Source organism: Onychostoma macrolepis, chromosome 21 (assembly GCF_012432095.1).
Source record: "Onychostoma macrolepis isolate SWU-2019 chromosome 21, ASM1243209v1, whole genome shotgun sequence".
In the NCBI taxonomy this organism is placed as follows: domain Eukaryota; kingdom Metazoa; phylum Chordata; class Actinopteri; order Cypriniformes; family Cyprinidae; genus Onychostoma; species Onychostoma macrolepis.
In genome coordinates this window covers 18,566,178-18,579,026 of record NC_081175.1, presented here as the reverse complement: position 1 = coordinate 18,579,026, position 12,849 = coordinate 18,566,178, and the positions used below count along the sequence as shown (strand labels likewise).

General features: G+C 38.3%; 1 protein-coding gene across 24 annotated transcripts in view; it reads left to right on the top strand.

The window, feature by feature from the left end:
• Nucleotides 1-12,849, top strand: part of rxraa (retinoid X receptor, alpha a) — a 198,155-nt gene that overhangs the window by 24,155 nt on the left and 161,151 nt on the right. For 18 of the 24 annotated variants that reach the window (XM_058757249.1, XM_058757254.1, XM_058757250.1 and 15 more), the window contains 3 exons: nucleotides 720-981; nucleotides 4,935-5,083; nucleotides 9,566-11,175. In XM_058757249.1, coding sequence (XP_058613232.1) covers nucleotides 11,145-11,175 — 31 coding nt within the window. In that variant the 5' untranslated portion in view covers nucleotides 720-981; nucleotides 4,935-5,083; nucleotides 9,566-11,144. Of the gene's footprint in view, nucleotides 1-719; nucleotides 982-2,772; nucleotides 3,187-4,021; nucleotides 5,084-7,880; nucleotides 11,176-12,849 lie in introns of those variants that run through there. The other 6 variants (XM_058757259.1, XM_058757260.1, XM_058757270.1 and 3 more) reach the window with 6 other exon arrangements.

The following is a 12,849-nucleotide window of genomic DNA, read 5'->3' as shown; positions in this document are numbered from 1 at the left end:
AGTTTATGCACAAAAGCGAAACACTGTGTCTGTTTGGAAGCATTTTATTTTAGACATTTGTTTTAATATTTTGAATAGCACATGCATGAATGTAAGAATTTCATTTTGATAATATTTTAAAAAGTTTTAGTATTGCTTTATACATACACACACACAAACAGCATAGTTTTTGTCTCTATTTAATCATATTTTCAGAATTGAATTATTGTTACGAGTCAATGTAACTGTTAATTGTGAAAATAATTACATTTGATAAGATAAAAAAATTAATATGGCTTGCGGAGGAACAATCAAGATTCAATTAGTTACTGTATGAAATTGAAACTAATTAAATGTATTGATGAAATACAATTATTTTGAATTTAACAATATTCAGTTTATTAGTACAGAAATTTCACTATTACAGAAATAGCATACTTATGTATGGCTGACAAATAGGTGTCACTAAGTTTATTAGTTTCTTTGTTAAAACGGTGTATTCCAAATGGGTGTAAATTTTATATATACACAATCAATTTATTTGATATCCATTGCATATTTAAAATAATAATAGGATTGTATTGTAAATACATTTCTACAATAATATTGAAGTAATGTTAAGCGTATTTTGTAATACTAAAATATATTTTGTAAGAGTCTATAAATTATTTTAATAATCAATCCAAGATAAATCCATTTTGATTGAAGTTGAGTATTCCATCTCATTCATCACCCACCAGGTGCTGTTTCTTCATGGTCAGTCCTGGATCCCTGTCATCTCCACGAAGGCCACTGGGCCCAAACACGTGCACCGCCTGACAAGTGTTCCACCTCTGCATAAGGACAGCCAGCCCTCATTCCTTTTGGAACACGAGCCCAGGGCTGACTTAATTGAAGTGGGCAGTGTTAGGACCGAAGTCAACACACACTCACATTCATGACGGTCCGTGGAATGAGCCAACTAATGGAAGACCAGCTGGCTAGATTCTTCATAAAATAGGGGTAAATAATTCAGTTTTAAAGAGAGAGTGTTCCTCAAATAATTTAAAAGGCTGTGGCTCAGCAGACTTCCAGTAGTCTATACAGTAGCAGCATAAAACTAGTTTTTCTTATTCTATGAGTACAATTTTTGGTCTAAATGATTCACAACATATAAGTCCAGAAAGTCGCCTTGACTGCCTCTAACCTGAACAATGCAATGGAGTAGAAATTGGCATGTCATAATGTGTTCAACATTCAAATATTATAAAGGAATTATTTATTTTCAAGCATTGAATATATATATATATATATATATATATATATATATACAGTGCTGTGAAAAGTTTTTTGCCCCCTTCCTATTTTTTTTTTTTTTTTGCATATTTGTCACACTTAAAAGATTCAGATCATCAAACTAATTTTAATATTACACAAAGATAACCCGAGTAAATACAAAATGCAGTTTTGAAATGATGATTTCATTTATTAAGGGAAAAAAGCTGTCCAAACCTGCCTGGCACTACGTGAAAAGGTAATTGCCCCCTAAATCTAATAACTGGTTGTGCCACCCTTTGCAGCAACAACTGCAATCAAGTGTTTGCGATAACTGGGAATGAGACTTTCATATCGCTGTGGAGGAATTTTGGCCCTCTCTTCTTTGCAGAATTGTTTTAATTCAGCCACATTGGAGGGTTTTCGAGCATGAATGGACTGTTTAAGGTCATGCCACAGCATCTAAATCGGATTGAAGTCCAGACTTTGACTTGGCCACTCCAAAACCTTCATTTTGTTTTTCTTGAGCCATTCAGAGGTTGACTTGCTGCTGTGTTTGGGATCATTGTCATGCTGCATAACCCAAGTGCACTTGAGCTTGAGGTCACAAACTGATGGCCGGACATTCTCCTTCAGGATTTTCTGATAGAGTGCAGAATTCATGGTTCCATCAATTATGGCAAGTCGTCCAGATCCTGAAGCTGCAAAGCAGCCCCAGACCATCACACTACCTCCACCATGTTTGACTGTTGGTATGATGTTCTTTTTATGAAATGCTGTGTTGGTTTTACGCCAGATGCATCAGTCCACAGAATATTTGCCCAAAAGTCTTGGGGATATTCAAGATATTTTTTGGCAAATGTGAGACAAGCCTTTGTGTTCTTTTTGGTCAGCAGTGGCTTTTGCCTTAGAACTCTCCCACGGATGCAGTTTTTGCCCAGTCTCTTTCTTATTGTTGAATCATGAACCTTAATTGAGGCAAGTGAGGTCTGCAGTTCTTTAGATGTTCTGGGTTCTTTTATGACCTCCTGGATGAGTCGTCTTTGTGCTCTTGGAGTAAATTTGGTAGGCTGGCCACTCCTGGGGAGGTTCACCACTGTTCCAAGTTTTCTCGATTTGTGGATGATGGCTCTGACCATGGTTCCTTGGAGTCCCAAAGCCTTAGAAATGGCTTTATAACCCTTTCCAGACTGATACATGTTAACTATTATGTTTATCATTTGTTCTTGAATTTCTTAAGATCGCGGAATGATGTGTTGCTCTTTAAACACGCTTCACTTTGTCAGACAGGTTCTATTTAAGTGATTTCTTGATTCAACAGATCTGGCAGTAATCAGGCCTAGGTTTGGCTAGTGAAATTTAACTCAGCTTTCTAAAATAATGTGGTTAATCACAGTTTTAATGATTAAGTTTTAATTTAATAGGAGGGGGCAATTCATTTTTCACGTAGGGCCAGGTAGGTTTGGAAAGGGCAAAAACCTTTTCACGGCACTGTATATGTATATATATATATATATATAGTGACGGGAGGAGCCAACGACAGACACAGTGGGTGTGGCATCAGGCCTCGGAGAGGCTTTTATTAAACAGAAATCAATAAAATAAAGTGTCCAGGGGGAAGAAGTGTCCAAATGAAACCGGGATCTGGTGTCCTCGTTGTGCTACGGGGCTTGTGAAGGAGGGCAGTGTTCCAGGAGGAAGGGTCCAGGGAAGGGGCGGAGTCCGGTGGCCGCACGCGCTCCCGCTCTGGTCCGGTTACGAGGGGCGGCGGCTCTTCCTCTTCTTCCTCGGCCTTTGGCGGGACTTGAACGGCCCGGAATCCTGGCCCGTCGGCCGTAATACGGGTGCGGCTTTCATCCTGACTATGGATCCCGCGACTCACATATCTGGTGGCGCGACGTCCCTCAACGCACCCTTCCTGGACCCACGAGGACACCAGCGTGCATGCACGGGGTAAGAGACCGGTCTCCCGAGGAGAGGCGCGCTTGGCATTTAACAGCGGCGGTGATGAGGCTTCATTCAGTCCAGCTGTGCCTCATCAGACGCCGCCAGCCCTCGCTGATTCTACGCCCCTCCTCTCTTACACACCCACTCCCGTCGGGAGTCTGGTGAAGGGCGGCGAATAAGGGACGGGTGGTGATGAAGAAAAGGGGAGGGCAACTGACTCGTCACAATATATATATATATATATATATATATATATATATATATATATATATATATATATTATATTAGTGCTGTCAAGCGATTAATAGTGATTAATCGCATTCAAAATAAAACTTTTGTTTACATAATATATGTGTGTGTGCTGTGTATATTTATTATGTATATATAAATATACACACATGCATGTATATATGTAGGAAAATTATGTTATATTTGTATATTAAATATATTTATATATAATATAAATTATATAAATTTAATTATACGTATAAATACATGTAAATATTTTCAAAATATATACTGTATGTGTGTGTATTTATATATACATAATAAATATACACAGTACACACATATTACATAAACAAAAACTTTTATTTTGGATGCGATTAATCGCAATTAATCATTTGACAGCACTAATGTATATATATATATATATATATATATATATATATATATATATGTGTGTGTATGTATGTATGTGTGTGTGTGTGTGTGTGTATATATATAATTTTTTTTCCTTTATAAATCTCCAGATTTAACAGTTTTTCATTTCATCACCAGGATTTTCCTGTTCCAGAAAGTGATCCAGTTGCTAAATCCAGAGTGAAAAATTAAATCCTCATCTTCTCATCCATCAAGCTGGGCTTCATTCATATTAATGTGTCCCACAGCGATATCTACTCAACAGCCTCCTTTAGTTTGGGCATCTTGACTGATTGGGATTCCATGTCCGTATGCGTTACATCCAATCTGTGTTGAAACTCAAGCATAGAATGTCTAAATTTGCTGGTCTGAGCCATCCCTCGGCAGGCTTTAGAAAGCTGCTTGCAGTGTTGATACTGATTGTTTTGAGTGAAAACAGATGTGGTTTCTTCATTTCTCTCTTTCTCTTTCTCTCTCTGATGAGGCAGGCTTCGATCACAAGGCTCACAATATTGTCTTTGTCAAACATCCGGCTCTCCAGGAGGCCATATCTGACCAGGCCTCCTATTCTGTCACTGCTCTATGTTGTAGAAAACATATGAAGTATAAAGATAAAAGAATGTTTTTTTTTCTCCAGGCCAGTGAAGCAAGATTTCCAGATCGACAAGGTTGACACATTTGCCCCACAGCAAAAACGAAATGCAACACCAAAGCAAAACCAACCCCCCCAAAGCTGAATTACTGGCCATGATTTTCACGTCTGATTATCTTCAGTTAGATCTGTTCAAATATGCTTGACGGATATCCAAACACGAATGTACACACATTAAATCATTTATCAGAAAGTCAAAAACCTTACTTTGAATGCTGGACCACCGTGCACCGGCTTAGGCTTTGGCAATCAGTCACACTTTCTCATTTTGTTGGATGAAAAATCCAAGAGCATTGTTCAAAAACAAACTTTACTGGTCATTTATTTCCCCTTAGCAGTGTCAAAGGCTCTTAATGGGAAAAAAAATGCCTGTACAGCAGGGAAGAAACCAAAAGCATTAATGTAGAAGCTGCAATGATGTGATTTTATTTATTTATTTTTTTGCTGTGATTTTACACAGGCTCATATATCTCCTGGTTCAGTGTACATGTGCCGGGGGTCCTTTCAGAGTCCTCTGTGGACCAAGAGCTTTAATCAAGGTAGGACCATTCAGTTTCACACTTCACCCCTCTGCTGTGACAGACAGACGTCCTGATCCCTCAACCTACTGTAAGTATGTTTACATGCAAGTTCAATTTCAGTCGAACTATAAAATAAGTAATTTGTTTTCACTTTGGATGTTTTTTTTTGGGAGGGGGGGGGGGATTTCTGTCATTAGTTATTTTATTTAAACTACTGTTCAAAGATTTGTGGTTGCAATTATTTGATCAAAAATACAGTAAACAGTACTATTATGATAATATAATTACAGTTTTAAATGGCTGTTTTATATTTTAGTGTCTCTTTATATGTAATTTATTCCTGTGTTGCAAAGCTGACTCCAGTCTTCCATGTCACATGCTCAAAAAACGCTTCATATTATTAGTGTTTAAAACAGTTACAGTGGGAAAAAAAATTATTTGATCCCCTGCTGATTTTGTACGTTTGCCCACTGACAAAGAAATGATCAGTCTATAATTTTAATGGTAGGTTTATTTGAACAGTGAGAGACAGAATAACCACTAAAAAATCCAGAAAAACGCATTTCAAAAAAGTTTTAAATTGATATGTATTTTAATGAGTCAAATAAGTATTTGACCCCTTTGCAAAACATGACTTAGTACTTGGTGGCAAAACCCTTGTTGGCAATCACAGAGGTCAGGCGTTTCTTGTAGTTGGCCACCAGGGGCCGGTTGCACCAGCTGCACGTAAGTTACAACCTAGCCTAGTTTTGACGTAAATGGACACTAAGTTACAACTTACGCACTACTAAATATTTTTTCGTTGCACCATTACACTTAGTTGAAGTGTAACTCTACGTTTAAACTAAATATTTACGGACGCGTCTGGTCAGGAGTAACGGTTGGAATAAAATAGCAGACTGAGTGAACTGCATCAATATGCTCTTCTTTTACCTGACAACCTCCAATCCTTTAGGCATATATGATGCTGCTGACATTCACACTCACGTACATATTAAGAGAGAGAACAATATGTGAATATGTGAAGCCCGTCTTCAACACCCCATCTACAGCACGCCTCTGTGCACTTCGGTCCGTGTTTGTGATGAAATAATAGATAATCATAGTTGAAATAATAAATAAATGGCATTTCTTATGCTTTTTTTTTCTTTCAGTATTTATTGATCCTTATTTATTTCAATTACAGTTTCTGAATGTTATTTACATATAAAAATAGCTTACGTATAGACTAATGTTATTAATGTATGGTTTTTAATGGAAACTTGTTTTTACCGTTAGTATAGGTGAAGCAAAAGAAGTTAGAATGAAGGATAAATTAAAATTAATAACATTTAAACAAGTTCTGCTCGTGTATTTGAAGGTTTCTATTGGATGATTTAGGGTAAACGTCATTTTATGCGACTACGCATTACTTTACGGAGAGCTTACGAACTACTAGCTACGTCCTGCTTAACGTACAACTGGTGCAACCCGAAGTAAGTACAAATTTAGTTACAAACTAGCAAGTAGTTACTAGCCTCTAGTGTGGACTTAACATTCTAATTTAAGTAAGAACTTACGAATGGCTGGTGCAACCCTACCCAGGTTTGCACACATCTCAGGAGGGATTTTGTCCCACTCCTCTTTGCAGATCCTCTCCAAGTCATTAAGGTTTTGAGGCTGCCGTTTGGCAACTCGAACCTTCAGCTCCCTCCACAGATTTTCTATGGGATTAAGGTCTGGAGACTGGCTAGGCCACTCAGGACCTTAATGTGCTTCTTCTTGAGCCACTCCTTTGTTGCCTTGGCCGTGTGTTTTGGGTCATTGTCATGCTGGAATACCCATCCACGACCCATTTTCAATGCCCTGGCCCTGACGGTACATGGCCCCGTCCATCGTCCCTTTGATGTGGTGCAGTTGTCCCATCCCCTTAGCAGAAAAACACCCCCAAAGCATAATGTTTCCACCTCCATGTTTGACGGTGGGGATGGTGTTCTTGGGGTCATAGGCAGCATTCCTCCTCCTCCAAACACGGCGAGTTGAGTTGATGACAAAGAGCTGGATTTTGGTCTCATCTGACCACAACACTTTCACCCAGTTCTCCTCTGAATCATTGGCAAACCACTGGGCCTGTACATGTGCTTTCTTGAGCAGGGGGACCTTGCGAGCGCTGCAGGATTTCAGCCCTTCATGGCGTAGTGTGTTACCAATTGTTTTCTTGATGACTATGGTCCCAGCTGCCTTGACATCATTGACAAGATCCTCCTGTGTAGTTCTGGGCTGATTCCTCACATTCTCATGATCATTGAAACTCCACGAGGTGAGATCTTGCATGGAGCCCAGTCCGAGGGAGACTGACAGTTATTTTGTGTTTCTTCCATCTTCCATGACAACCAACTGTTGTCACTTTCTCACTAAGCTGCTTGGTGATGGTCTTGTAGCCCATTCCAGCCTTGTGTAGGTCCTTTAAGAGAGTGCTCCTAATCTCAGCTCCTTACCTGTATAAAAGACAACTGGGAGCCAGAAATCTTGCTGATTGATAGGGTGTCAAATACTTGTTTGACTCATTAAAATGCAAATCAATTTATAACTTTTTTGAAATGCATTTTTTTCTGGATTTTTTAGTTGTTATTCTGTCTCTCACTGTTCAAATAAACCTACCATTAAAATGATAGACTGATAATTTCTTTGTCATTGGACAAACGTACAAAATCAGCAGGGGATCAAATATTTTTTTCCCCACTGTATGCTGCTTAATATATTTTTTAAATAGTGTACTTTTAAGAATAAGAATTTTTTTTGTAATAACATTAAAGTTTTTTGCAGTTACTTTTATTTAATGCATTCTTATTAATTTTTAATCAATAAATTATTAAAAGTATTATTTTAAAGCTTTAAACAACACCAACAATAAAAAAATTACGTTTATGGGTTAAAAATGATCTGAAATCAATATTTGAGCAAGTACATAACCAGCCAGTGTTCAAAACTATCACCTTACTTTAGCCAGATTCACAACGGTTGGCTTATAATAATGTTTTTATAATTTGAGTGGTATGGGTAGGTTTTCACTGGAAATTCGAGCATGGCACTGCGTCATTACGTCACATCTGTAAACATAAAGAAGTTTTCCCGGCTAGTAGCTATATCGCATGTGAGAATCCAGCAGGTGGCGGATCATTTATAGCCTTTTCTCACAGCACCTAGAATAATTAAATGTATCATTTTGATGGCGGATTGTAATCCAGAAAGGATTATGTGTTTATGAAACACATGTGAATGAAATTAAATTATATTCCAGTTTTAAATGTGCTTCTGATTAGGGATTACACAAGATTTGTATTTTAACTAGTTCGAAGGGAGCATAGTTTGCTTTTTGGGTTAAAATAATTTCTTAATATGAATTTCTAATGATATGACAATTAGAGATTAGACTGTACAGTAATTGAAATCTCCACGCTAATACACACTATACTCATTGTCACGCAATGCTGATGTTGTTAACATTAATAATTTGAGAATAAAGTATAACAATAATAATACTTTGCACGGTTAGATGTGATATGAGCTAATCGACCGTTAGATTTAATTACCATTGACAGCGCAATTTATTGTAATGCTTTATTCCTCAGTTGGTCAGAACAAACGTGGCAGACTTGTTACTTACTTGTTCAGATGACAATATATGGTGAAAATTCTTATTTGGGTTAAATATTCCAAGACGTAGGCTAGAATCTGTGATTCCTATGTACAGTATCCACACCGGTGTGGTGACTGACAGACTGACACAAATACTCCTCAAAACACTAGATTCATCGGCGCTGGAACCATGCCGGAGCACAACCCCACGCAAGGAAGATAATTCCGCACAGAGCTGCAATTCCAGGTTTTCAAACAGAGATGGCGACAAAGAGGCAAAACTTACGGACTGCAGCTTTAAGTCGTCTTTTTAAAATGCCATGTACATGTTTTAATCTGGCTAAAATTTTAAAAACATTATCTAGATAATGTTTATGTAGCTCGACTAGCATGTGTACGTGTCAACTAGAATGGCCAAAGCACCCTGACAACAAAAAATACAAAATGTAGGTCTTGCATTGGCACACAACTCTTATTTTAGCTTGTTCTGCTTAAACATGATCATTTTCATTCTGTGGAACAGCACTCAGAGAATCATGTGTAATTTTGTCCATTTTCAACCCTCTTAAAATTTAGAAGATGAAAAATAATGTAATTTCAGGGGGTATTGAGAGTGATTACAAATAGCAGTCAACAATGCGACTTGGGTTGTTTTTCCTTTACTTTAGGGTACATACTGTACAGAAAATGCAGGAACTCTTTAATTAAATCTTTAAATGATGTGGGTCATTCATGAAAGGTCAAAATGGCAAATTATGTCAACAAACCTCTTAAGATACTGAAATATCTCTAATGGACGTCTCTGACTGAATAAAGACTGGAACGTGATAAGCAAAGAAATAAATATAGTAATGCCAAAGTAAAAGAAGTTTGAAATCATACAGTATATAAAGCAACAGAATGGTCATTTGTGATTGTTTACTGACCCTCTTTCTTTTGTCATGTTATGCAGACAGCAGATGGCACTGATGGATACTGTACCTACACAACCTTCAGGTGACATACGAGCACCTCTGCGCCCCTGGCTCATGGACATCTAAGAAAAACCCATCTGGGCCTTTCAGTCAGTGGACACACAGGAAGTGAATTATGAATAAGCAGTTTTTTCTCTCAAAATCAGAGCAGAAAATGCTCCAAAAATCCGTCTGGACCTAAAGATAAGCTGAAAAGTCACTGTTGAATTGTAAACCAGAAGTGTGCTGAATGCTGAGTCATGTGATAACTAACACAAAACCTAATTCCCTCCTCCATTTTCCTCTGCTGGCTGATGATGGATTGTTGAATGTGTCTTTTTTTTCCTCTCTAACTGTCACGTTAAGCCTTTTTCCTGAATCATTTCTGGTTATTAAAGTGGCCCATTTGTCCTCTCCATTGGTGAGTGCGGTCACACGGCCGGTGACTGAAGTGCTCTTATGAACGGAGCGATGACTGGACCGGGGTCAGGCTGGCCGTGAGCATCTCTGCTGTGCCATTCCTCCCACTTGCCTTATTACATTGTCAAGACAAGGCGATTTAGTTAATTGCCTCATTTGGAGGTTGAAATATTATGCGGCAAATGTACTCTGTTATGGCCATTTTTGAGTGCTTTTCTGGATTCATGGTTTGCGCAGAATTGATTTTCTTCTCCATCTAACTTTTGCATAGGCCAGCTTGATTTTTGATGCACGTGTCTATTTAGATATTAGTTTATTATTTTATTAAGAGTACTTCATATCAGAGTATCAATATCCTGTTGTTGTGTTAAAGAAGAAATTAAGTATGTTGTCTTTGTCCAAAATGACAAAAAACCTTTAAATGGTGTCTATAAATGTGGTTCATACTTATATATTCTAAGTCTTATGTCCAAAATTCATTATTATAAGTAATATATAGAAACTTTACCCAACTATGTACATTTATACAATAATACTTGTATGATGGCTGTTTTGGTGCATGTTAGACCCAGTTCCCATTCATGTTATTGACATGGTTACTCCCACAGGCTTCACATCATTGTAGTTTATTATATATTTTTCTTCTTAGTAATTAAAAAAGCAGTTTGAATGGCACAAGCATGTCTGATTTAATCATATTTCCTGCTCTTGAAATCTTAAGTTGCGAGGTGTAGACATGCAACACCATTGCGTGGACCTAAAACAAACAGAGAAACAAACCTTACTGGAATTCAATTGTACACAGAGGTGCCACTTGGCATGAGAAAGTCTTGTTTTGGAAATCCATCCTGCAGTGCTCACTCTCGATAGCTTTCCAGTGGAAGAAAGCCAGGATTTCCTAATTCAGAGAGAATGGAGAGTTCTTAACAGATTGATCGGCAGCAGGGGACAGTCTATTCTTTAAATGACCGCTCGGAGGGGGGGGGAGAGAATGGTACTTCATGGATGTGTGTTTCTGAGAGGAGCCTCAAAGAAACCTTTTGTTTGTCCTAGGTACATGTCAGGAGGAGAGAAGCTCTCTAAAGAGATCACTGCAGGCTGGCGTAGCTCCCGTCATCATTCAGACAAACCATCTATCTGTAGCTGTAGCTGTTCCTCATGGATCCCTTCTGCCTTGATATACACATGGGTGAGTCTGAAAGGCTGCGACGTGTTAGATTGTTTTCCGATGGGCTTTTTATTGCACTTAATTATCCTGCCTACAGCATTCAGGGCTTTAAGGAATTTTCTCGGGTCGGTAGTTAAGCTCAATTGACAGCATTTTGTGGCGTAATGTTGGTTACCACAGAAATTAATTTTGACGACTTTGAAAAAAAAGCAAAAATTTGGGTTACAGTGAGGCACTTGCAATGGAAGTAATTGGGCCCAATCCGTAAACATTAAAGTACTCGCTCTTAAAGATTTAGCCACAAAACTTAAACACACTATGTGTTCACGTGACACTGTATTGCTATGACAATGGATTGCTGCAAAAAAGAGTGCTTTTTTTTTAAATGTGTAACTTTAGATTTCTGATCCAAAAATTTGTCCTATTCACTTCCCTTGTCTGTGTCTCACTGTAAACATTATTTTTGTCTTTTTTTTAAAAATAAAACATTTTAGGTAGCTGAAATGACAAAATTTATGCCGCAAATGCTTATCTTTGAACTTAACGTGTATGTAACCCAGAATATTTCTCTAATAGTAAGTTGCATTACATTGCTGCTATATGCTACACTTATATTTATCCATTGTAATCATTACATATGCATTTAATTAAGTACTTTGTTGCGCTCTAAATGAGTGAATGTTTGTGATAATTGCAGCTGGATTAAAGTGCTTCTTGGAAACCTTTTAAACCATTTGATAAATTCTAGAGTACTCGAGCATTCAAGCATAAAGCTGTGTCACAAGGCAATGATGTATTTTCCAGCAAGTCATTGTTGGCATTTTAAAGTTGGTTTATGCCACTGGACGGTGACTGAGCTGGTTCTTACTTGGACTTTATAAAGGTCGTTTTTCTGGCATACTAAATCTTTCTGTGCAGGTTTCACTCCCGGCAGGAGCTGTGAATGCAATATCTTGGACTCGGCTGAATAGCAAATATTAGTTGGCGAACCGCTGCTGCTCTTTTGAGCAATAAATATATACTCTTATACATTTATGTGCCCTGGTTTGTCCTAATATAGCGTGTTTTGTGTGTAGCCACCTAAACAACCACAGGTTTAACATTTCAAGGGTAGACAGGCTGATCCTCGCTGTTTTTTTGTAATGGCTGGACCGCAGGCCAGGCTGTTTGGCTCTGCTACCACTCTAAGGCCATGGATTTCATCCATTAGGACAAAAAGAAAGAGAAAATAGAGAGCAAGGAAAATGCTGAATTCAATCTTAACACATAAATATGAGTCTGACAGAGGTTTGGCAGGCTGTGGCTCTCATACCACTGGGAAGAGCCAGAGTGTTTGTTAAGAGAGGCTGTTGAGTATTGATTTTGCAACAGGCCTGGCACGGCGCTTTGGAATGTAGGCCACTGCTGTTGCAAAAGCCAGAGAGTGTTTTCTGTGAGGCGTTAGTAGCTTCACGCTTCACCCTGAGCTGCTGTATGGCAGATGGACACAACGTTCGGACCTTTTATAGGGAATGGTATGAATCCATTGATTTTAATAGGGATCGTGCATTGCAAGAATGTCTTTGAGAGTATTCTGTATTCCCGCTTAATTTCAAAGTCATCTGGTTCTTTTCAAACCCTCCAAATGCATCTTACGCATTCTAGCTCCACAGCAGTGTCACGAGGCACCCTTTGAGAGAGGAAGGCTTCCTAACC